At 43.7% G+C, this 26344-nt stretch overlaps 1 protein-coding gene across 1 annotated transcript; it reads right to left on the reverse strand.

Annotated features, from left to right (window-relative positions):
• LOC308707818 (polyunsaturated fatty acid lipoxygenase ALOX15B-like) lies at window positions 1-25673 on the reverse strand. The gene is made up of 12 exons (XM_081394489.1): window positions 25598-25673; window positions 25354-25476; window positions 24191-24294; window positions 23944-24113; window positions 23668-23811; window positions 13808-14011; window positions 11020-11106; window positions 8538-8707; window positions 8081-8202; window positions 7624-7724; window positions 576-746; window positions 1-254 (listed from the first exon to the last, which is right to left on the reverse strand). The coding sequence occupies exons 1-12, from the start codon at window positions 25630-25632 to the stop codon at window positions 75-77; spliced, it is 1611 nt and encodes a 536-aa protein (XP_081250615.1). The 5' UTR covers window positions 25633-25673; the 3' UTR covers window positions 1-74.
• Between the last annotated feature and the right edge of the window lie 671 nt (window positions 25674-26344).

Genomic DNA, 26344 nt, shown 5'->3' on the forward strand with positions numbered 1-26344 from the left:
GCTTTGGTCTTTATTGTGATTGACAAAGTTATTAATAGAAAGACAAATGCATTAAGAAGGACTTCTGTATCCTTTCAAATGGCTACACTGTTGTCCACATTTTTGGGGTTCAGATAGGTGTAGGGAAGCTCCAACTTCTTGTTTCGCCCCTCGATGAGATCTGACAACCCTCTCAGATCCTTTTGAAAATCTTCAATGAGCTTGCAAGGGACCTCTTCATCATAGAGATTTTCTGGGAAATATCCCAGAGGGTACTACAGACAGGGTATTAAGATTTGAATCATAAATAGCATGTTGATTAGAAACATGTTTATAACAATTTTTAACACACTGCGTATGACAGCACTAATATTCTGTAAGAGCCCACTACAACACTATGCTCACTGTTTGCTAATCTGCTTTGTAATGTAACAGTCAGGTAATGCAAACTAGAGGAATGAAAGCAGTGTAAGTAAGCCATTGTCATCTAGAGAAATATGATGGTATTCACAAGAACACCATTAAGATTGTTCACTTTTTCACAACGAAATTGAATTGCAGTCTTTAGACATGTGCCCTGATGGTGTAAAACTCACATGGTCTGCAGAGTCCTTGCTCAGGAGTCTCAGGACAGCCATCCCATTCACCGTCGTGCTCACATCAGGTAGGGTCTCCAGGATCATGTCCTCAGTGGCATGGCTTTTCTCCTTGGGAGGGGGCTTTCTGAGGGCAGTGGGGTAATTAGGCATCCAGCCGCCAAAGTCAAACTGGGGGAAAAGAATTCGTGAAAAATGTGATATATAAGCCAAATATTCATAAAGAATAACAAGAGCACATAATTAACATTACTAAGGCCATGGAAAGTGGATATGGACAGGTTTTTCTAAATTTTTTAGTCACGCCCCTCTTAAAGGAGCATTTCACCCATGGGAATATTATCTTTATTGAAAGTGGGTCATATATGTAGTCGAAATTTAACAAACAAAAATGACAGGCAGAAGCCGCCTTCTGTTCCTGTGACGGCAACTAATCGAGGAGACAATAGCAAGCAAAACTGGAGTTTATTAGACAATATATCCAGACTCAGAGCGTGTAGGAAGAAACCGGGAACAGACACAGTCAATGCAGAATTCTCACGGTCCTCCGGGAAACTCAGGGTGCGATGCAGAAGATTCTCACGATCCTCAGAGAGAGCTCAGGGTGCGTCGGTAACGCAGGCTTGTGTGGGTAACTCAGGGTAGCAAGGTCAGATGAGTGAGGTGAATTCCCGGTGAAGACAAGACGTGAAGAGTGAAGACAATCTGCAATGACGAACATCCAAACGGAACTCAGGCTGGAAACACAAGGAGACGAGGAACTGGAACTGAACGGGGAACATCCACAAAACAACGATCTGACAAACACAAAGCGCACACGGTGAGTATAAATAGCCACTGGGAATGAGGATCACCTGCCGCTGATTATCCCGGAGAATAATCAGCGACCACGCCCACACGCTCATACACACACAACACGCAAGGAAGAGTCAATGAATTCATCAACCGTGACAGTACCCCTCCCCCTAGGAACGCCTCCTGGCGCTCCCAGAAGCACCTACCTGTTGATTGAAATCATCAATAAGGGATTGATCCAATATGTCCCTAGCAGGCACCCAACTTCTCTCCTCCGGACCGTAAACCTCCCAGTCCACCAGATACTGAAATCCGCGTCCCCTCCGTCTCGAGTCCAGAATACGATTTACCGAATAAGATGGTTCCCCGTCTATGAGACGCGGCGGTGGAGGAACCGGGACCGGCGGATTAATGGGAGAATAAAATACGGGCTTCAATTTGGAAACATGGAACACGGGATGAATTCTCCTGTACGCAGGATTAAGTTTGAGTCGGACTGTCACCGGACTAATGACTTTGGTGACAGGAAACGGGCCAATAAATTTAGGAGCCAACTTATTCGAAACGGAACGGAGAGGAATATTCTTAGTAGAAAGCCACACTTTGGATCCGACGACGTATACAGGAGGTCTTGACCGGTGGCGATCGGCCTTGACCTTGGTGCGCGCCCTTACTTGGAGCAGAGCCTCACGGGCTCTGGTCCATGTACGGTGACACCTCTGGACGAAGGCGTGAGCAGAGGGGACCGCGACTTCGGATTCCAGACTAGGAAAAATTGGTGGCTGGTACCCTAAGCTACACTCAAACGGAGATAGGCCCGTAGATGACACTGGTAACGAGTTGTGTGCGTACTCCACCATAGAAAGTTGTTGGCACCAGGAGGAAGGATTCTTTGACACCACACATCGCAACATTCTCTCTAAATCTTGGTTGGCTCTCTCGGTCTGACCATTGCTCTGGGGGTGGTAACCCGAGGACAGACTGACAGTGGCCCCCAGTAATTTACAAAACTCCTGCCAAAATTTGGAGACGAATTGAGATCCCCTGTCAGAGACCACGTCCGTCGGGAGGCCATGTAACCAAAAGACGTGATCGATGACAGTCACCGCTGTTTCCTTGGCTGAAGGCAATTTGGGCAAGGGAATAAAATGAGTCGCCTTCGAGAACCGGTCCACTATGGTTAAAACAACCATATTGCCTTGGGAGGGCGGTAACAAAATCTAGCGCGATGTGGGACCAAGGTCTCGAAGGGACAGACAGCGGTTGAAGAAACCCATCTGGGGGTCGATTGGAAGTCTTACCAACCGCACAGACCGAGCAAGCCAAAACAAAATCCCGAATGTTGCAAGCCATAGACGGCCACCAGAATCGTTGCTTAACTAAAAATCTAGTACGATTTACTCCTGGGTGACAGGCTACATTGGAACAATGACCCCACTGAATAACCTCGGACCGTAATCCCTCCGGCACAAACAAACGGTTCGGTGGGCACCGGGACAGAGGCGTTACCCCTTCTAAGGCCATCTTGACCTTCGATTCGACCTCCCATCGGAGTGTGGAGATGAATAGAGTCTCCGGTAAAATGCACTCGGGAGTGGACGGGCGTTTGGATGGATCAAAAATATGAGATAAAGAATCGGGTTTGATGTTTTTAGAACCCGGGCGGTACGAAATAGTAAAATCAAAACGACTGAAAAAAAGAGCCCACCGAGCCTGCCTGGAGTTGAGTCTTTTAGCAGATCGAATGTATTCTAAGTTCTTGTGATCAGTCCAGACGACAAAAGGTACCCCCGACCCTTCTAACCAATGTCGCCATTCTTCCAATGCTAACTTGACTGCCAACAACTCCCTGTTACCAATGTCATAGTTACGTTCGGTAGGCGATAAACGATGAGAAAAGAACGCGCAAGGATGCATCTTGTCGTCTGAAGAAGAGCGCTGAGAAAGCACTGCGCCTACCCCCACCTCTGACGCGTCGACCTCCACCACGAACTGACGTGAGAGATCAGGGGTCGTGAGAATGGGAGCCGAAACGAAGCGGCTCTTCAGGTTGGTGAATACAGCTTCGGCTGTTTCGGACCACCTGAACGTCGTTCTGGGGGAGGTCAAGGCAGTCAGAGGTGCGGCTAGTTGGCTGTAATTACGAATGAAACGTCGGTAAAAATTGGCGAACCCCAGAAACCTCTGTAGGGCCTTACGGGAATCTGGACTTGGCCAATCCACCACAGCCTTAACTTTGTCAGGATCCATACGCACTCCCTCAGACGAAATGACGTAACCTAGGAAAGGGACAGACTGTGCATGAAAAGCGCATTTCTCCGCCTTGACAAAAAGCCCATTCTCTAGCAACCTCTGAAGCACTCGTCTGACGTGCTGAACGTGTTCCTGGAGAGACGAAGAAAAAAATCAATATGTCATCCAGGTAGACATAAATGAACTGATCGACCATGTCTCTCAGCACGTCATTGACGAGTGCCTGGAAGACCGCTGGGCTATTGGAGAGCCCGAAAGGCATAACCAAATATTCAAAGTGCCCCCTGGGGGTGTTAAAAGCGGTCTTCCATTCATCCCCCTTCCTGATGCGGACCAAATGATAAGCATTACGTAAGTCCAGTTTTGTAAAGACCGACGCTCCCTGCAACCTCTCGAAGGCTGAAGACATCAACGGCAAAGGGTAAGTATTCTTTACCGTGATGTTATTCAGCCCTCGGTAGTCAATGCAAGGTCGCAGAGAACCGTCCTTCTTTCCCACAAAAAAGAACCCCGCCCCCGCTGGAGAAGAGGAAGGTCGGATGAATTTGGATGCCAGAGAATCAGAAATATATATTTCTCCATGGCCTCCCTCTCGGGAACAGACAGAGTAAAGCTTGCCCTTGGGCGGAGACGTACCTGGCAGTAAATCTATAGCACAGTCATAGGGACGATGCGGAGGAAGAGAAGCAGCTCTGGACTTACTGAACACTTCCTTCAGGTCGAGGTACTCCTCGGGCACGTTTGACAAATTCACCGGCTCCTCCTGCAAGACAGAACAAGACAGAGACGAACCAGCAGACACTAAACAAGACGCATAACACTCAGTGCTCCAGGCAGAAACAGTGTTAAGTCCCCAGTCCACCCTGGGGTTATACTGCACCAACCAGGGGTGACCGAGGACAATGGGAAACTGGGGTGAGTCCATGAGGAGAAATGACAGTTCTTCAGAGTAATTGCCGGATGTAATGAGAGTTAACTGATAGGTGGAGTGCGATACTGTGGGTAACTGTTGACCTTTGAGTGCGTTGACGGTAATCCTGTTAGTGAGTGGTATGGTGGGTAACTGAAGTCTATGTGCAAGTGAACAGTCCATGAAATTACCTTCAGCTCCGGAATCGATGAGTGCTTGGCATTGATGAGTTTGAGTTACCGACAGCAATCTCACCGGAAGGAGAGTGGAAGAGGTTTTAGAAGTGGAGACCCCACCCGACAGAATCCTCTTCTCTACTGTTGGGCTCGCTCTTTTACCAGGCAGTTATTGAGGAAGTGCCCAGAGCCCCCACAGTACAAACACAATCCTCGGGATCTCCTTCTCTCCCTCTCCTCCCGAGAGAGCCGGGCTCGACCCACCTGCATGGGCTCGTGATCCTCGACAGGGCTGACCGCATCCCGACCACTGGGCTGAGGGGGTCTCAAAACTCCATGAACCGAAGTAGTACGGGTACGTTGCTCCAAACGACTCAGACGAGCGTCCACTCGTAATGCCAGATCAATCAGTTCGTTGAGACTCGTGGGTAGCTCCAAGGCGTAGATTTCGCGTTGGATGCGGTCAGCCAGCCCATGCAGGAAAACGTCCCACTGCGCCTCCTCGTTCCAGCGGCACTCTGCAGCGAGGGTGCGGAACTCGATGGAATAGTCAGCTACTGGTCTTTCACCCTGGACGATGTCCGTGAGCTGACGAGCCGCTTCTCTCCCGGCGACTGCACGGTCAAACACCCTCTTCACTTCTTCTGAGAGTGCCGCGAACGAGGAACAGCATGGTCGTTGGTTCTCCCACACCGCCGTCCCCCACAGAGCTGCACGTCCAGACAGCAGGGTGAGCACGAAGGCCACTTTCGAATCCTCTGTGCAGAAAGTCTGAGGCTGAAGGGCAAAAAACATAGAGCATTTGGTCAAGAAAGCTCTACAATAGTTTGGCTCACCCGAATATCTCTCTGGCGTCGGTAAACGGGGCTCTGACGGACGATTAGGTGTGGGAGGAGTGGGGGGAACAGGCGGTGGGGTTGGCGCAGCGGGCGTCGCAAGTTGTTGTATTTGCTGGGTGAGCCCTGACACCTGTGTTACCAACGCTTGCACTGCTCGACCGGTCGCGGCGAGATGCTCCTGCTGCCGTTCCATGCGAGCAGAGCTGTGAGCGAAATAATCCGCGAGCTCGGGGTTGCTTGCTGCCTCCATCTTGGTCAGATCGTTCTGTGACGGCAAGTAATCGAGGAGACATTTGCAAGTAAAACTGGAGTTTATTAGACAATATATCCAGACTCAGAGCGTGTAGGAAGAAACCGGGAACAGACACAGTCAATGCAGAATTCTCACGGTCCTCCGGGAAACTCAGGGTGCAATGCAGAAGATTCTCACGATCCTCAGAGAGAGCTCAGGGTGCGTCGGTAACGCAAGCTTGCGTGGGTAACTCAGGGTAGCAAGGTCAGATGAGTGAGGTGAATTCCCGGTGAAGACAAGACGTGAAGAAAGAAGACAATCTGCAATGACGAACATCCAAACGGAACTCAGGCTGGAAACACAAGTAGACGAGGAACTGGAACTGAATGGAGAACATCCACAAAACAACGATCTGACAAACACAAAGCGCACACGGTGAGTATAAATAGCCACTGGGAATGAGGATCACCTGCCGCTGATTATCCCGGAGAATAATCAGCGCCCACGCCCACACGCTCATACACACACACACACAACACGCAAGGAAGAGTCGATGAATTCATCAACCGTGACAGTTCCTCCATCAGCCCCAGCTGCTCTTCGCTATATTTCGGCTCGTAAAGATAGCCACGAACAACTGATTCGAGCATCAGACTTTCAAAATCCTCTTCTTCTATATTATATTGAGTACCTTCTGCCATTGTCGTAACTTCACATCTGGCTCCACAGCGCCTGTTAGCTTAGCTTCCAAACAAGATGGTGGATATTGCTTTTAGTTTCTACAAGTAAAGTCCCACCTACTGATTTGTAAGAGGTCTGTAGCGTAAGTGGGTCCCACCCCCTGGAAGAATGAGGAACGGGTGTTTGTAGTCTCAACCCCTCTACAAAGATATGGGACTTCCTGCTTAGAATGACATTATAGGTGACAGAATCATTATAAGCAGGAACTGCAACACTAAAATCCGAATTTCTCCCGTCTCAGGGGAAAATGAGGGAATAATGCACGACCATTCAAAAATATGACTGGGTTTCTAACGAGACAAAGCTTCATGCAAATGGGTAAAGTGTCCCTTTAAACACAAATCTGGTGACAAGTCAACAGTCTTAAGAATGGAATTGCCGTTCGGTGCCGCTTTATGAAGGCAAAGCTCCAACCACTATTCACACACTTGAAAGCCATTGTAACGGCTGTGTTCGGTTTTTCTGCTGATCTCCTTATAATAGTCCTTTACGATTGTTGCTTGTCAGACTGTATGAACATTAGTTGATGTAAGATCGCTGTAAGATCTCAGTTGATCAATCAATGACACGTTCGGTGATGTGAGCTGCATTACAGGCGGGATTAAAATGGTGGCTACAAAGAAATCTCTAACGTTAATTTTGGTCATGGCTTGTCTTGAAAAACAAAGACAATTTGACGGTCGTCATAGGGAAGTCACACTGCAGGACTGAGATTCAAATCTTGTGACATAGAAATAATTTCATCTGAGGTAAAATGTGATCGCAACGGTCATTAATCATCTGTCTGTGAACATGTCAAACTAACGATCAAAGACTTCAGAGTTTAGCCAAGGATCAGAGGAATCTTTTAGGATTTGCTAAATTAGTCTCAGATGGCCAAATCGTGGCCAAAATTGCACAGTGTGGCTTAACACACAGACCGCAAAACACTAGAACTATATACATGAATCAAAACACATGAACACCTGACACTGAATGTACAGCTAGAGGAATGTGTTGAGCAATTCGCTGGATTTGAGAAAAAGTGTATGAGATTAGGATCACGGACTGCAGCTTTAATGGCTCTGTGTGATTGGAAGTGAATTGACTTGTACTAACTGACCTGTCCACTGTTTACAGTGGCATGTTGGGCTGATGCAGTGAAGATCACCATGGTGACAAACTTGATAAGCTCTTTCAATGTCTGAAAAGATGTTGGTATTCCTGGGAAGAAGAATGAAAGTCTGTTTCTGTGGGGAACTCAGTTTAGGATGTTTATACATAGACACTCACACACACACACACAAAAACTGAAATGGAGAGTGGAGCCATAAACCAAACTACTTTTGACTATTGACTTGGTTCAATTATTTTCCATAAAACAATTACAGTGGGGTTTACAAAAGAGGTTGTGCCTCAAAGCAAATATGTCTATCTTATGCTGTGCAAATACTGAGCTGAACACAAAATAAAAAGAAAAGAAACCTTTGTTGGAGTAACATTACTTTATTTATTCCACCAGAAATCACACTTGCAGCAACTTCAACTGCAACAGCCTTGATAACGGACTGATAACAGACCTGAGGAATCTCTTCCCAGGAAGCCATTGGTGAATATCTCACTGATCCAGCGCTGCAGCTCTGTGTCCTTCTGCACGTGTGCATCACTTTGATAGTAGAATTGCAAGAAAGCTGCAACAAACCTGTAAGCAACCTCAGTCAAATGTTTTCCAGGTTTACATATTTACAGCTTTACTTTTTTGTAGATTTGCTTTGCATTAATTTCTTAAGCAGGAATTTATTCAAAGCGACTTACAACACAGAACATGTGCAGCATGTGCTTACTGACTAAACCCATGAACCTGTATAATTGACACTATATTTGTTGAAATTTAAATCAAAGTGCACCAGGATGCATTAGTTCAGCCCTAAAAACTGGATGTATTATGTAACACACACACACACACACAGAGAGAGAGAGATAAAATCATAATGCCTTTAAATAAAACACTAGACTAAACTCCACTGGTAGTCATACTTGTTGATGATATTCCACAGTTTCATCCCGTCATCTCTGTAGTAGTAGCGGGGCACAGTCTCCAGTCCTCTCTCAGAGATGTTATCAGGAAGACAGAGGGCGCTGTAGGTCAGGGAGGCAGTAGCGCGCTTCAGCAACTTTTCCAATGACTCTCCACCTACTCCTGCATACTAAGAGTAGTATCATTAATGGAGAGAAGACATGACATATAGTTAGTTTAAAGGCTTCTGTAAAAACTAAGTTCTGTCACCACAAATCCCATAATAATTTCCCCAAAATTTAAATAAAAAATACAAAATTTAGTAAAAGAGTAGATTGTTAAAGAAGTCAGTCATGACAGAAAACATTAAAGATCCATTTTGTATTTTTTTTAAGAATCTCCCAAGATATGTTTGCAGGTACTGTAACTGATGTGTGGCTGAGGGAGACCAGGACAGAGGCTTGGGCTTGCCTCTCAGGAGGTTTGGTAATGGGAAGACGATGGAGCTGAAGTTCTTGATGAAGCATCGATAGAAATTGGAGAAACCGAGGAAGCGCTGGAGTTCTTTGATGGTTGTGGACAAGTTTCAAACAGCATCTACCTTCCCCTGTTTAAGATGATATAGTTGCTCACCAATGGTTGAATCTCCTTGTGGTCGACCAAAGACCTCAGGGAAGTGCCTTGTGAAACAATCCAGGGATTGATTTACGGGTCCTGCTTGAGTCCAGAGAGTTTCGGCCGACTGTAAAGCTTGTCCCGACAACAGGGATATAATAAAGGCAATCTTGGCTCGATTGGTGGCAAAGCGCTGCGTTTGCATCTCTGGAGCCAGTGATCATTGTAAAAGGAATCCGTTGCAATTCTCCGCCGAGCCAGAGTAGGCCGCCAGGTTGGCCATGGGACTGGCAGAATGGCGGATGTTGTGGCTGTGGAAGCGATGAGTCCGTCCACGATCTCCTGAAAAGGATCTGGAGAACTCATGCTGCATTAAAGTGGGTCTGGTCTTCTGTAACGGATTGACTCAGATAGATGGAATATAATCAAGAAAGGGTTTATTGCAGTATAGCGAAATCAGTGGAAATAGATGGGAGATGTCAATGGAGATAATCACTGAAGAGAATGGCTTGGAACTTTACTGCAACATGGACGATGCAGAGAAGATGAGGGGGTGGTGACTTCAGAGTGGGATGAGGAGCACACACCTCGTGAGGACCCACGAAGAGGAGGCAGGTAGGTAGAGCACAGGGAAGCACACACGAGGCGAGGAGTAGTGAGACTTGGAATGCAGGAACATACAATATGCAGAGAATATACAGGTGTCACGATCTCAGCCTGTGTTCATGTCTTGTGTGAGGACTTTTGTGTTATTTCCTGTCTTGTGCCATGTTTTGTAGTTTTTCATGCTGATTAGTCTCCAGGTGTGTCTTGTCAGTTCCCTTTGTTACCCTCGTATGTTCCCATGACAATCAACCACACCCTCTTGTTACCTTGTTAGTCTGTATAAATTGTCCTTGTGTTTCTCTTGTGGTTTGTCAGTCGTTGTTTGCTGTACCATGTTCCTGTCCTGAGTTTCTTTGTTTGCGCTGTATTACCTGTTTGTATTGTTATTAAAGTAGAGCTTGCATGTGGATTCTCTCTCCGGTTCGTCCCTGCCTCTCTGTTACAACGGGTAATCAGTCTTTACTTGCCACTGTTGCCTTTGGCTTGCTCAGTTGGGGATATTTGGGGATATTTAATTTAATTAATCAATCAACGATACTATTGATCAGCATTACCAAATGTGGACGTTCCCCTAGAAACAAACATTGATGTATTGTTCTAATTTAATGCTGTGAAGCTGCTTTGATACAACCTATGTTGTGAAAAGCGCTATATAAATAAACTTGACTTGACTTGACTGAAGTACGAGACCAGACAACTATGAGACTCGAGGTGTGTGCTTAAGTATGTGCGTGGTGATGAACTTGAGAGGTATCACAAACACAAAGTGTGGCAATGATAATCTCATGTGCTGTTTATGTGCTTTATTATTTATGTTAAAAGCATGCAATGTGACTTTGAATATCATTTAGTGCTCCAGCTTTGTAGCTGAAAAGCAACAATGGATAATTCACCTCAGGTCTTGAAATTAAACAAATGGAAACAAGAATGTTCAAACTGTGAACAAACAAGTGTATTCTTTGACAAAGATTGTTTTAGTAACTCAGTAGCCTATGTATTTTTAATAAAGTTTAAATGGTGTAATATTTGTGAATTTGATTATGTAGCTACTTATAAATTTTCTTGCTATTGTCTTCAAGATTACTCTCTAGTGCTGTGCACTTGCTGTGAGACTCCGCCCACACGCTGTTCTGATTGGCTGTGGGTTTCGATAGATTGACGTATCTCCCAGTCGTGTCGCGTCTAGTGTGGATAGACAAACAATTTGTCGCTGGAATCTTATTGCATCGCATCTGGTTAGGACATGGTGTTAGTGCCTCTGCAACCATGACATATACATACCATTGTAATGGCCCCATCCTTGGATATCAGCTGATTCCGGGCCATGATGTTGATCTGGAGCGTGTACCGGATATGAGGAAAGAGGAGCTACAAAAGGAAAAGTAAGAGATTTGTATTCCCTGCCTTCACATTCTTCGAAGATAAAATATATGAATGAATTTTAATTTCTTGTCTGTGAGTGTGTGCATTTTAGCACCTGTGTGTGTGTACCTGTACACCTGTGTGTACCTGTACACTCGAGCTTTTGTCTTCTTTATTGCTGTTTTTCCCCACACTGTCTTTTTATAAGTGTTTAGTGTTGATTGGTTTAAAATATATGACTTGTCTGTCTGTGTATTTAAGCCCTGTGTCTTGTTTCAGTCTTTGTGAGTTCTTGACGTTGTATGTTGGCTGTTCCTGTTCCCGTTCCTGAGTCTCTGGCTACGTTTGTAGTCTTTGTCTGAGTTTGTTAACGTTTGAGTTTCTTTAAGAAATTCTGCTGCAATTGGATTCTGCTTCTGCAATCTGCTTCAGCCGCCGGCATAACAACACCAAAGGTTTTCATCTATGGGGCAGGATACAACCGCAAGCAAAGATTCAAATGGCAGTTTATAAACTTTATAGTTGGCCAAGCAAAAATGGCAATATATATTTCAAGGAAAAACGTGATTCAAAATATGCATTGCCAGGATAGTGTATTGTTGTTTAAGGCATTCATTAGATCTAGGATCTCAGTTAAGTTTAAGTATTATAAGGAGATGCAAGATTTGGGAACTTTTATATTACAGTGGTGTTTCAATGAGGTTTGTTGTGCTGTGCTTGAGGGAGATTTAACTTTGAGCTTTTTGCTGTGTTGATTGTTTTTGTGATGATGCAATGATGGGTCTTTGTCACTGAATTAATAAAAGTGTGGGCTAAAAATCAAATCTCTCTCTCTCACTTCCGGTGCACGCTGGGAGCATTTGGGGTGGTGGTGAGGGGTTTTACGGAGAGGTACTAAACTTTTCTATTGTCTTTCTCACTTCTTTTTCGATTGATTTTGATATTTCAATTAGTGCTGGGCGGTTTGACCAAAAATCAACATCACGTTTTTTTTCTAAATTATACCGGTTTCACGGTTTTTACCATTTTTTTTTTTTTTTTTAAGCATGGTGGGTGTTAACCACATTTTCTACTGAGTGAGAGAGGAAATACTGGAGTAGATTTACTTATAATGCCCTATTTTATTGTCATGAGTGAATATTATAGAAAAAATCCACACTAATATTAATAATACAGGTTTGCAAGGCTGTTTACAAAGAGGTGCCAGCAGGACGCGCTTTAGGAGCGGCAGAAACAGTGGTTTCCCCGGTAACGGCTGTACACAAAGCAGCAACGCTCATAAACACTGCTTTATCAGGAAAGATAAAGAAAGATTCAATCGTAATACCAAAGAAACTTTTCTAAAGACCGTCAGTTCACTTCAGATACGTTAATACAGTATAAAAACACGCGCGCCGCGAGAAAAAAGACACTCTCACCCCCACACGTCTCGTGCCCATTCTAGTCAATGCTTGTGTTTCAGATCGAAGCTTCCCAGAAGCGGCTCTCCGCGCCGCTTCGCTAAATATAGGCGCCTAGTCTATTTTGACGCACCGAGTGGAGGACGGAATAAAACCTTGTCGCAGCTGTAATGCGCCGCAGACGTGTGTTGTAAATGAGGGGTGAGACTGTGTCGCGCAGCGCCGCGTTCCGATTAAAGCGACATACACCGTTATTGCGGTATATTAAAAATTCATATCGTAACAAAAATAAACACCGGTATTCGGTATGAACCGGTAAACCGCCCAGCACTAATTTAAATCTAATATTAAATCTAGTAGTAAAGTTTAGTTTGAGGTTAGTTGACGCGTTGTGGAATTAGTATTCACGTGGCGAATACAAGGATGGCATCACACCTGGATGTGCGAACGCCATTGCTGTCGCTTCGTCACGGAATTAGATTCATCACTCAAGTTGGTATAACAGTTGAGTTTTCAAGATATTAAGTAGAAAGAACTCTATGTAACGTGTGTAAAAGTTACGCATCAGACTGTGCTAAGAGGAGTGAAGACTTGGAGGTGGTCAGATGTGTTTGGGACAAATTTTAAGGCATGTTGGAGGGCTCTATATAAGTTGCCTGTTGAAAAGCGTATTGCAGACTTGCAGTGGAGACTGATGTTCGGGGCTATAGCTACGAACAGACACGTGGCACACCTGAATCCAGCAGTGGGGACAGAGTGTTTATTTTGTGGCTTAGAAGAAACGGTTAATCACTTATTTATTGATTGTTTTAGGTTGGAGGGAATGTTTAATTTTTTTAACACAAGTTTTTATAAAGTTTGGGGAGTCAAGAAGTGGTCAAGAAAGGAGGAAGAAATGTTTACTGAATTTTCTGTTGGGTTCAGCTAAGTTGTCCATATGGAAAACTAGAAAAGATAAAATGTTAGGTATAGGTCCAATTAATGCTGAAATGGTACTAAAAGGGATGATAACTGCTAGAATCAAGATAGAGTATACATATTATAAATTGATCAGTGAAATTGTAATGTTTTCTGAAATTTGGTCAGTGGGGGGAGTACTTTGTCAAATTGGAGAAAATGAAATGTTGTTTTTAAATGTGTAGAAATAGAAATTTAATTTATGAAATGAATTTTTTGTAAGAAAATTGTATTGAGGTAAAAGGACAAATGGTCTAATCTCTCTCTCTCTCTGTTGTTTACACCCCTGTTGTTCTATGAGCCCTCACCGTTCACACGTCAAACCAACTCATGCGCGACAGATTCAATACCTTGTAGAGAGGGTGTGGAGAGGGAAGATTGCGCCATGTGGCCACAGTGAACACCTCCGCCAGCAGGTGAGTCCTCAGCAGGTGAAAGTCCACCTCGTGAACGCCAAACTCTGCGTTTCGGACGAAGAGCTTGGCCAGTTTCCAGTCGCCCTTTGAATCCGTTGGGAGGAAGATGGGATTGTCTTTGCTGGGCTTTTGCCTTAACTGTGCAGATAAAATTTAAACATCCGTGAAAATGGGTTATTGGCAATCTGGGTTATTATTTGTCTCTCTTTTAAGAAAATGAGAAAGGATTTCCATGGTTTCTCTATAAAGACACTAACATTTTAAAAAAGGTTTATTTAATGTTTAATCATTCAGACATGTTTGCCCACTCTTCAGTTGTACATCATATTTCACCTTTACTTTGTTTCTGTTACGATGAGGTAGAATCAAAGGAGGAAGCAGGATCCAAATCCACATGCAGCACTTTATTAAATAAACCCAGAACTTCACAGATGCAGATAGACTCAAGATCAAGACTCAGGAACAAAACAACATTCAACATCAAGAACCCACAAACACTTCTTCTTCTTCTTCTTCTTTTAGAATTTAACTGGCGGTTGGCAGACCAACTTAAGGTGCATCTACCGGACAGGAGTGTGGTCGTCGAGAATAGTCAGAGGGAATTTCACCTATGCGCATACCTATGATATAAATATGTTCATATTAAATACGGTAGAACAACCCTGTATTTTTGAGAAACCTCATAACTTGATTTTTAACACTTTTAGATACATATCCTAATAGATTAACTAAAGTAAGCGCTTTCCCTTCTTTATATAGGACTGATGTTAAACAACTACGCTCTTCCATGTAATTATTACACTCTATTAGGACATGTTCAGCTGTTTCTGGCTGTCCGCAATAATCACAAACTCCTGTCTGATGTTTCCCTATACGGAACAAAGATCTATTGAGACCTGAATGGCCAATCCTTAAACGTGTCAGCACTGCCTCTTCTCTCGGACTTCCATCCCTAGATCTACCCCCTCCCACATTTCTTTGCACACAGTAAAGATGTCTGCCAGTGTCATTACTATCCCACTGCTCTTGCCACATCCCAATCACTTTATTCTGAATAATAGATTTCCCTTCAGCTTTGCACAGAGGGACATTGATGTTAACCACATCCAATTTCAAGGCCTGTTTAGCTAGAATATCCACCTCTTCATTTCCATCAACACCTACATGGGCAGGGACCCAGACAAACTGAACACAAACATTCTCACTAAGCAGCTGAAACAATATATGGTCAATTTTGTATAATAGATCTAGTCTGCATGACTTTCCTGTTTTTATGCTCAATAATGCAGCTTGACTGTCTGAGGCAACTACAGCTTTGTTTATGCCCCCAATACAATTCATAAGCAACCAATTAAGAGCTAAAGCAATGGCAGTGAGTTCCACAGTATACACTGCAAGATAATCAGAAGTTCTTCTTTTAATTTTGATGTTATATTGTGGAATACTCACTGCCGCTCCTGTTCTGCCATTGTTGGGATCTTTAGACCCATCAGTATACAGTACAAGGTGTTCTTTAAACTGCTCAAAACAATTTTGAACAACAAGCCATTCTGGGGTACCGCTACTTTCCTTTTTCAATGCCAGTTGTAGCTGCAAGTCCACTACTGGCATAACAAACATCCATGGAGGTATGGATGAACATGGTACAGTCGAACTGAACTTAAATTGCGTCCGGCCTACATCCTGGGCTTTAATATCTCCAATCCACCCAAAGCTATAGTAGTTAGACTTCTGATGTTCCCAACAATCCTGCAACACAGCTTTTGCTGGGTGAACACAGCTATGACCCTGGAGATTGACCCAGTACGCATACATTAGCTTAACCGCATCGGAAGTTCTCCAGACTCAACCTGCAAAGCAGCAACAGGAGACGATCTAAAAGCTCCACAACAAATACGCAACCCTTGTGATTGTTCTCTGTCCAACCTAATCAAGTGACTTTCAGCTGCTCCCATATATGATAAACAGCCATAATCAAGGGAAGACCTCATGAGAGACTGGTAAATCCTCAACAATGCTCCTCTTGCAGCTCCCCAGTTCTGACCAGACAAACACCTCAACAAATTATTAACTTTTTTACACTTAATTTGAACATATATGCTGCTTCCATGTAAGTTTCTCGTCAAATATAACTCCCAAAAACCTCACAACACTCACTTGTTCCAACCTTTGCTCATAAAGTTTTAATGTAATGTCTTTATGTCGTCTTGAAAACCAAATAACTTGGGTTTTAGCAACAGACATTCTGAAGCCCCACTTATTAGCCCATTCCTCCACCACCACAATTGCATCCTGCATCTTCTTTTCCTGGTACTTCAGATTATGTCCCCGCACCCAAAGGGCTCCGTCATCTGCATATAAAGACTTGCCTATACTTCCGTCAATTCGATCAAAAATGTCATTTATCATTATGTTAAAAAGTACTGGACTGCAAACACTCCCTTGCGGTGTACCATTCTCTACAGCATATGTACTAGAATAGGCCGTGCCAACTCTAACCTCAATTTCTCTTCCAAATAAAAAAATCCAGTACCCAATTATAAAGCTTACCTCCAATACCAAGTTTCTCAAGCTTCATCAACAATCCCTCCTTCCACAACATATCGTAAGCTTTCTCTACATCAAAAAGGACAGCAACCACTATTTCTTTGTTCGTCTGGGCTTTTCTCACTTCTGACTCCAAACATAGAATTGCGTCCATCGTATTTCTTCCCTTACGAAAACCACTTTGAAAAGGGCAGAACAAGTTTTTACTTTCCATATAATATGTCAGCCTATCTGTTACTATTCTCTCCATCGTTTTCCCTAACTGCGAGGTAAGCGCAATGGGCCTGTAATTAGAAGGGTCAGTTGCACTCTTACCAGGCTTCAGCACTGGCACTATGACTGCCTGTTTCCACACACCAGGAATTCTTCCTGTTTCCCAAACCAGATTGAAAAGCTTCAGGACCACATTAAGAGACCTGTCACTTAAATGTCCAAGCATAGAGTAGCAAATACCATCCTTGCCAGGTGTAGATTGCTTCACATTAGAGACAGCCTTCTTCAGTTCAAAAATTGAAAAAGGCATATCAAGATCCCGACTTGTGATTCTTTTCCGAACGATAACTCCTGGATTTTCAGCCAAAGCCTCCTCTCTACAGCACTTGGCAGTGTCTGACAATTTCTCAGAACTGTGTACTTTAACTAAAGTCTCTACAAACAACTCTGCTTTTTCTTTACTACTAACAGCAGTCTGCCCAGTACGAAGCAAAACAGGTATAGAATAATTCCTTTTTACACCATTCATTTTCCTAATAACTCCCCATACATCTGACAACTTAGTTTCTCTCCCAATAGTATTACAATATTCCCTCCAGAAAGCCTTTTTTGCAGCTCTAACAGTCCTTCTAACAACAGCCTGCGCTCTCTTATACTGGACTAAAGCCTTAAGTGTATGATTCTTCCTTATCTGCTCAAATGCCTTACTTCTCTCTTTAATTGCAGCACTTCACTGCTCATTCCACCATGGTACAGACTTTTTAAGTACTCTTCCACCAGTCTTTGGAATTGAGACCTCAGCCACCTGAAGAATATTTGACACAAATTCAGAGTTAAGTAATTCCACATCATTAAAACACCTTTCATCTAATTCACCACACTTCCTCTCAGCTAAAACTTGAAATAATTCCCAGTTGGCTTTATCTAACCTCCATCTTGGTACCCGCACTTCATCCTCTTTAATTACATCAATTCCAACTGTTACAATTATGGGAAGTGATCACTACCCATAGGTAAGTCACTTAACACCTCCCATGATGAAATACCTGCCACTCCACTCGATATAAATGTTAAATCCAAATAACTCTCTGTGTTTCTACAGCAATCATATCTTGTACCTCTACCATCATTAACGCAAACAAGCGAATTCAATTCAAGGAACTCCTCAATAATCACACCATTTGAATCTGTATTCAGGCTTCCCCATAATACATTATAAGAATTAAAATCACCGCACCACACTATCTTTCCTTGAATCTGTCTACTTTCAGCACCTAGGTCCTCAATACTCAACCTCTTACTAGGATTATAAAAATTAACCACTGAAACTTGATCATTACCTATCCAGATTTTAACAACTACTGATTCATACTCCTGCCCCATATTTTCAACTTTGTACCTCATACCATCTTGAACAAATGTTGCTACTCCCCCACCTTGTCTATTCTTCCTATCATTTCTTATTGCTGTGTAACCTTGAATAATAAAATCTAACTGAGGTTTGAGCCATGTCTCCTGAATGCATATTATATGGGGCCTATCTCCCAAATCAGAGATGTACTTCTTAAACTCTTGACCATTGCTAATGAGACTTCTCGCATTCCACTGGAGAATAATTATCATGAGACAGACGGTACACCACTCCATGTTTGAGGTTGGGATGAAAATTGACTCTCATTTAATCTCTCTTCCACTAATTCCCAGCTAGTATTTTTAAAACCGAGGTACTTCTGCGCTGCTTTTACAATTATTAGATTTTTTTCCGTCTTCCTTTCAGCTTGAGCAGTACAATTAATAATCTCTACCATGAACAAAACAAAGTCATATTTTCTCATGAGTAGAGTATCTTCTTTGATCTTACTGCATCCCTGACAAGCAGAACTACATGCCTCTACAGCCGCTGTTTTATTCACCTGTACAGTTGGCTGAGCAGGTATTTTCCTAGCCGCTTCCGCAAATGAGACCCCAGTTTGGATTTTAACCTTCTGTACCTCTTCAGCTCTTTTGCTAACTGTACATCCTCACCTAGCTATGCTCACCTCCACAGTTACAACATTTCAAGACAGCTCCTTCCTCACATTTCCCATATTCATGATCCCCGGCACATCTCCCACACCTTTGCTTCCCCTTACATACTGCTACGACATGTCCAAACTTTTGACATTTAAAACATCGAAGTGGTGGAGGAATAAACGGCCGAACACCATAACTCATGTAACCAACACAGACTTTATCTGGTAGAACCCTCTCTTCAAACTTCAACATGACTGAAAAACTATCACTCCTTTCCCCATTTCTGTTCATTTTTAGTCGTCTAACTTCTACAACCTTTCCTCCCGATACATTGGATTTAATTTCTTCGACTGGGACTTCAGGTGGAATGCCTGTAATGACACCACGCAAATACTTTCCACTGTCAAGCAATTTTCCACTCACATTTTCACCCAAACTGAGTGCTCTCTCTTTGTGTTTGGCATCATTACAGATGATTAAACGGATACTTCACCTCTGGGAAGATGAATGTGTATTTAAAATAGGTCATTTAAGTAGAAGAAATGTGGAGAAATTTTTGAATTTGGAGCTTTCTAGACTGAGAAAAGCCAGAAAATGTATTTTTGGCTTATGTGGATGAAAGACAACAACTCCCAGAATGCACTTGCTTCGCTGCCTTAGGAGGCCACGCCTACCGGTTAGAGAGCACAGTTGAAAACAACAAGGCTAGCCTAAGTAAGTGATGAGTTTGCCAGGGATTTAGAGACCCAAAATGTCCGGGATTCGGCTTTTGCGTTCTACAGTCGCCATTCATCATGTTTACTGTGGCGAGCAGGACGAGGCTGACGGCTGCGGGAGAACGGCGCGAGGCCGGTGGCTTCATTACTGAGACGCGCCGTGTCTCGTATCTTTCACGGAGGAGCGGAAATTTTCTTAGCAAGGGTAAAGCGCACATCAACCGATCACTTGTTTAGCGTTCATGTAAACACTACAGTCAGATTCACCGATCGGAATTAATTAAGTTAGATTGAAACGAGAGGTGTGCATGTAAACAATGAATGGCGACCGCAGAACGCAAAAGCCGAATCCCGGACATTTTTAACAGTCTCGCCCGCCGGACAAGTCCGGGAAAAGGAAGATGGTAACCCCTACTTACTCAGCTTTCTCCTATTATTCGGCTTTCTCCACAGAACAAGAGCATGCTAGCTTAGCTTCCAAAGAAAGACGGCTGATACTGTGTACATTCTGTGAGTGAGATCCCACCCTGTATGGGCGGGTTGAAAACATGCGGAACAACGCCATCTACTGGCTGTAGTCTTTAGCCTCTGGACAGAAAATCCTCCGATGACGCAAAATGACGATTTTTGCGTCATCGGAGGATTTTTTCCAGACAAAAAATACATAAATCTCTCCTCTCAGGGGGATATGAGGGGGGAAAGCATGGTAATTCGAAAATACTACAGGTTTTCTACTAATACAAAGCTTAATGCTAAATCCTGAAGTAACCCTTTAACAAAGACCCGTCCCGCAAGACTTTCACACATTTCACTTTTCCAACCAGTGTGTTTATCTCCTTTGTAAGCTTAACCGGATTCCATTTATTAAACGACTCGCCCTCTTTAACCAATTTCACAACTACTTTAAACTCCGTTGCTACTTCTGCTACTCCCGCACTGTGTACCTCAGCTTTATCATACTGGGAAGATTCAGTTAACTTTCTAGTCTTTTTACGTTTTCGCCTAACTTTCTGAGTATGCCATATACCATCTTTTTCATTTTCCCCGCCACCAGCACCTACTTCCATTCCGATTTCACTTCCTGACACATCACTTCCCTCTGCCATCTCTCCGACCATTCACCACAATCCGGCCAGGCATGCACTCGGCAGTTTGACGGAAATGGAAGCTTTAGCTAAGTTCTGCCAGGAAGACTCAATCACTACGTCATTATTATCTTCATCTCTATCCAATCACGTCTTGTGACCATTCACCACAATCCAGATTCACCACAATCCGGCCAGGCATGCACTCGGCAGTTTGACGGAAATGGAAGCTTTAGCTAAGTTCTGCCAGGAAGACTCAATCACTACGTCATTATTACCTTCATCTCTATCCAATCACGTTTTTATACTTTCTGTATAAAAGATGGTACTTACTCATGTTTGAGTTCGCAGATGCCGACGCGACATCAATTGCTCGCGTTCACTGCTGAACCAACCATGTCTAACGATACCCCAATCGTCTGCGACTACTCAGACTCTGATGACGAGTTTGTTCCGCCCTCTCCTCTTCCAACACGGCGCAGCACGCGCCTCCAATGCCGTGACTCGCTATGGGCAGCGTGGTCTACGGAGGACATGTACAGTACTCTGGAATCAGCCGGCATTCCCATCAGCCAAGGTCTATCCAGAGAGGATCTTCTTCTTCTCGCCCAAAATACTCTGGTCAATCCACCGGAGTCCGTCACTAATATCGCGACTTCTTCAGCGCCCGGCCATTCAAAGCAAGCCGGCAGAAAGAGAACAGCTAAATCTTCGTCACTATATCCCGGTAAAAGAACCACGCCGCACGTTCGGGCACCAGTTCATCCGGACATCACCGAGCCTGACGGATTTAATTCTCAACTTCTCCAAGCGGTCCAAAGCCTCTCCCGAACTGTCAAAGGGCTCGAATCGAGGATGTCAAAGTTCGAACACTCCGCTGCTATCTCCAACGATCCGAATCCGGCAATCAACTTCGCAGTAACTCCCCAATTTCGTCCTTCTGCCAGCGGATTAAGCGATCCTCCGAGTTTCGCTTCTACCTCTTCAGCTCCGTCAACTTTTCTCCAACCTGCTAAGACTCCATTTCAAGACGTTTCCGCTCCACCTGAAAATTCATCATTTAACCTTTCGACAGCAGCCCCTGCCCAGCTATTCGGTAGGCGTTTTGTTTCTCCAGCCGCTGCTACGGTGTCTCCTCACATCAGAACAAACATCATTCAAGGTAAAGATTTAAACCTTGCTTCACTTTTGCTTCCTTCGCCTGCGGCTGACAGGAAGGTGGTTGACTGCGGTGACGTGGCAGTCCTGTTAAAAACTTCCGATCCCAGATTACAACGGAATCTGACATTCGCAGAATTCGTTATTGCTTTCAGCATATTTAGAGACGTTCTGTGTCAGGTTTTCCCAGATCGAAGGGAAGAGCTGGATTTGTACCTAGCCATGATGGCAGATTTCAATCAACGATACGGCAGTACATTATTCTACGAATACCATAAATCATTCTCCGCCAAATCAGAAGTCCGGCCTATCGTGGCTATATCTGTGTGGTCTATCGAGGCCTGTATATGTCCGGCCTATCGTGGCTATATCTGTGTGGTCTATCGAGGCCTGTATATGTCCGGCCTATCGTGGCTATATCTGTGTGGTCTATCGAGGCCTGTATATGTCCGGCCTATCGTGGCCATATCTGTGTGGTCTATCGAGGCCTGTATATGTCCGGCCTATGGTGGCTATATCTGTGTGGTCTATCGAGGCCAGTATATGTCCGGCCTATCGTGGCTATATCTGTGCGGTCTATCGAGGCTTGTATATGTCCGGCCTATCGTGGCTATATCTGTGTGGTCTATCGAGGCCTGTATATGTCCGGCCTATCGTGGCTATATCTGTGCGGTCTATCGAGGCCTGTATATGTCCGGCCTATCGTGGCTATATCTGTGTGGTCTATCGAGGCCTGTATAGGTCCGGCCTATCGTGGCTATATCTGTGCGGTCTATCGAGGCCTGTATATGTCCGGCCTATCGTGGCTATATCTGTGTGGTCTATCGAGGCCTGTATATGTCTGGCCTAACATGGCTATATCTGCGTGGTCTATCAAGGCTGTTTACGTTCGATAAATAATAATAAAAAAAAAAAGTAAAAAAAAAAAAAAAAAAAAAAAATCCATCTAACGTTCATACTGACTATGGTAACTCCTTTCCTATCTTTCAGGAACATCAGGATTCACGACTGGTGCGTATACTTTTCATCTACCAATTTTGGGGGGAGGCTGGCCCCGTCCTGGTGGATCTTAATCCACCTACTTTTGGGGGTCGGCTGCGCCCCTGCCTTCGTCTTCAGGCAGGAGATGCAGATCCGCTACCCTCGGATTACGAACTATGGACGGGGCCTACACCAAAGAACTTTACAATGCTTGCTGGGCTGCCAATAAAAATATGCTTGTTACATCACTTTATCTTCCGAGTCTTTCTGGTAGAAATGGAAGCTTTAGCTAAGTTCTGCCAGGAAGACTCAATCACTACGTCATTATTACCTTCATCTCTATCCAATCACGTCTTTATACTTTCTGTATAAAAGATGGTACATACTCAAGTTTGAGTTCGCAGATGCCGACGCGACATCAACCTCCACCCTCCCCACCACCACCAGGATGGTCCTGTCTATACCTTCTAGGGGGGTCTGCTGCGCCCCTGCCTTCGTCTTCAGGCAGGAGATGCAGATCCGCTACCCTCGGATTACGAACTATGGACGGGGCCTACGCCAAAGAACTTTACAATGCTTGCTGGGCTGCCAATAAAAATATGCTTGTTACATCACTTTATCTTCCGAGTCTTTCTGGTAGAACTCTTCCCTGATCGCAAAACTCCGCTCAGGTCGCTTCCGTGCCGATTCACCGCACTGTCCAGCAAATTCCAGACGGAAACGCACAAGGGACAAAAGGTTTTTCGGCTCACCCACAAACACTGACACAAGACACAGGGTTTAAATACAGAGGCAAACAAGATAACAAGAGGGCGTGGCTAATCAGAAACACCTGGGGAAACTAATCAACATAACAGGGAACTGCTAACCATGGGACAAGACAGGGGAACACAGACATGAATCATAACAGTTTCTTTGTAATAATTTGTTTTTTTTTTACCTCATCTTTCAAGATTTATTCATCTGTATTTAATTTAATAAACGATATCCCATACAGCGTGATGTCTTGTGTTCTCCCTCAAATAGCAGAGGTTATATTCATAACCCGTGGATTTCTGCACTTCGGATGCAAGACACGCACCTGAATGGCGATGGGCTTCATCATGCCTTGAGGGTTGCAGTACAGCAGGACCAGGGGAGCCGTGAGATACTGCTGCCTGCCACTGACAACATTCCCCACCAGCCCGTCCAGCATCTTATAGTCAGACAAGAAGATGTTCCCTTTCTGGGTATGGGGGTAGACCACACCAAATAATGAAGAAACCCAGGAAATTAGGCAAAATCAAAGCAAACCAACCCCAGTCATTCCAAATCTCGAGAAGAACTCGCCCATCATTGCCAGGAGCAAGTAGCGTACCTTCATCTCCTGCTCCAAGCTGCTCCCTCTTAGTGAGCCTTTGACCATGTCATCTGTGATGGGGAAATTCACGGGCAGAGTTGAGCAGCGCTGGATCATCATGGGATTGAGGCCATTCAGAAACTGGTAGCCAAAGAACTCGTCCTCATCCCAGTGCTCCTGAATGTATTCTGCAAAGCATGCTGTGTCAGAACTTATGCTACAGTACAGACAGTAATAGAGCAGTTCATTCATTTAAGATGACTACCAATGGTTTTGTTTCCATTTCCACAAATGATTGCTTCCAGTTGGCTGATGCTTTCCCACGATTTTCTGCTGTCAGCTAATCCAGTTAGCTTCAGAGCAGCTAACCTGCACACAGAATACACAGGTACACAGTGCAAACATTAATAGTGTAACTAGCCTTGGTATACTACCTATGGTCCATCCTAGCTTTAGTTGTGAGCATCTTTGAAGTTACTATTAGATATTACTATATTATTACTGTCTTCAAGAAGACAAAGTAATTTTGTGAATGCCATCCACTTCCATGCAAAATACACTGTATATGCATGGATCATGTTTTTAAATCACCACAGTTCATTTTTAATTAAAGCATTCTTAAAATTAAATCTAGCTATAAATATTTAGCATTTCCACAGTGCAATTTATCACTAAAAAACACACCATATTTAGGCTAACCTACAAACAGAAAACATTGATACAGTCCATTGTCCTAACAATAATGGTGAAATGGTTAAGCTGTCGTGGGCTCACTAATTATGAACTCTCTAAATGCGTCTCTCGAGTTACGATTACATTGGCTAGCCTACTCTTAGATGAGTATACATGGCAAATCCTTGAGGAATTATTGCAGTTAATTTTTTAATAAAGCATACTCCAAAGTAATCTGACATTGCCTCTACATTACCAATATAACTCATCTCTCCTGTTGTGCTTGTGTCCATGGAATCCTGATGCAACAGAAATGTGTAAATCGTAGGTGAGAAAAGGCAAACATGGTAAAAATCTGTTAATCCGATGAAAAACAGATGCTGTGTAGTGTGCGAAACTACACCAACTCTCAGACACAGTTGCAACAGTGATGTATTTTAAGCACGAGAATCTGTTTTCTCCCTCATTTTCATCTCGAGTGAAACTACACTGATGGAAACCTGCTGATGCTACCAATAACTGTGATCTGGAAGAGGAAGCCTATACGGCAAAGATTAACCATGAATATGCATACTGTCCATATTGCTTGTAATTAATATTAAAATAGAGTTGACGTCTGTTCAGTTGTTTCCTTAAATTCTTATGGTTGTGTTGTTCTAAAAACCCAATAATGGGTCCAGCAGACCCGTGAACACTGAACAGTGTGTAACAAAGACATGAACACTACAGGAGGGTTAAAACGACTTGGTCACTTACTGCTTTGCTGCACTGGAGTAAAACTCGTTTTCCTTTGTGTAAGAGAATCGGACTTCAGGCGGCAGAGCGAGCTCAGTGTCGCAATCAATAACTTGAGGTGTGCCCTCAGCGTACACACGCCACCTGGGGGTAGAATATTCAGCTGGATTTTAATGGAAGGAATTTAATTTCACTGAAATTATTTTAATATAAGGCAGACACTTCGCTGTCACGCCCGACTTGTATTGGTGTGCTGCCCACAAACCTAAATAACTTTTGTTGCTCTTCTAGCTGACTCATCCTTTGTCTTTGGGCTATGGGGTGGGTGTCCTGGAACACAAGTGAAGCTGAAATGCAAATACCAACATTAATTCACAATCTAAATTTATGTTTGCAACCGAAAACATTTTGAAAAATAAAATAAAAAATGTAGGCTATATTATTTTATATATCGTTTCTTGATCATAGAACAACGACTTGTCATCCATGTAATTTTGACATGACACTTTAATATGAATAAAAATGATGTGCTTTATTTTAAAAAGGCTAATGGTAGCATTAGCCTATAGTTAAGTCACAGTCTTCTGAGATACATAAAAAAAAGATGTCTTTGTAAAAAAATACTAAAAAAAAACAAGAATGACAACTATGTATGCAGTACATCTGCAAGCCATCACCCAATGAACATCACAACAACGACAGCCATGTAATCTCTAGACCTGACCCTGTGCAGGAGTTATACTTTATTAGAGCATCTGACACTTTAGACATTATCTCTCCATCATATGAAGAAATAAATGTTTGTTTAAAGGAATTCTTCTACAATATAAAAAAGTGTGTGTGTGTGTGTGTGTGTGTGTGTGTGTGTGTGTGTGTGTGTGTGTGTGTGTGTGTGTGCGTGTGTGTGAAAGACTGAAAGCCACAGTGGAGGAAACAGATGGTATAAAGCAAAGTCTGACAAGCCCCCTGCCTTCTCGTTAATGCAGAAACCCATCCGACTGTATGAACGCCA

The sequence above is a fragment of the Scardinius erythrophthalmus genome, assembly GCF_964197995.2.
Source record: "Scardinius erythrophthalmus genome assembly, chromosome: 2".
NCBI classification, from domain to species: Eukaryota; Metazoa; Chordata; class Actinopteri; order Cypriniformes; family Leuciscidae; genus Scardinius; species Scardinius erythrophthalmus.

What these genes read in the sequence shown, in the direction of transcription:
- LOC308707818 (XM_081394489.1), bottom strand. Translation starts at nt 25,632, where the DNA reads ATGAGTCAGCTAGAAGAGCAACAAAAGTTATTTAG. An exon ending in CTCCACACCCTCTCTACAAG is followed by an intron (nt 11,107 to 13,807) that starts GTATTGAATCTG and finishes TTCCTTTTGTAG; the next exon opens with CTCCTCTTTCCTCATATCCG. An exon ending in AGGATGGGGCCATTACAATG is followed by an intron (nt 8,708 to 11,019) that starts GTATGTATATGT and finishes TACTACTCTTAG; the next exon opens with TATGCAGGAGTAGGTGGAGA.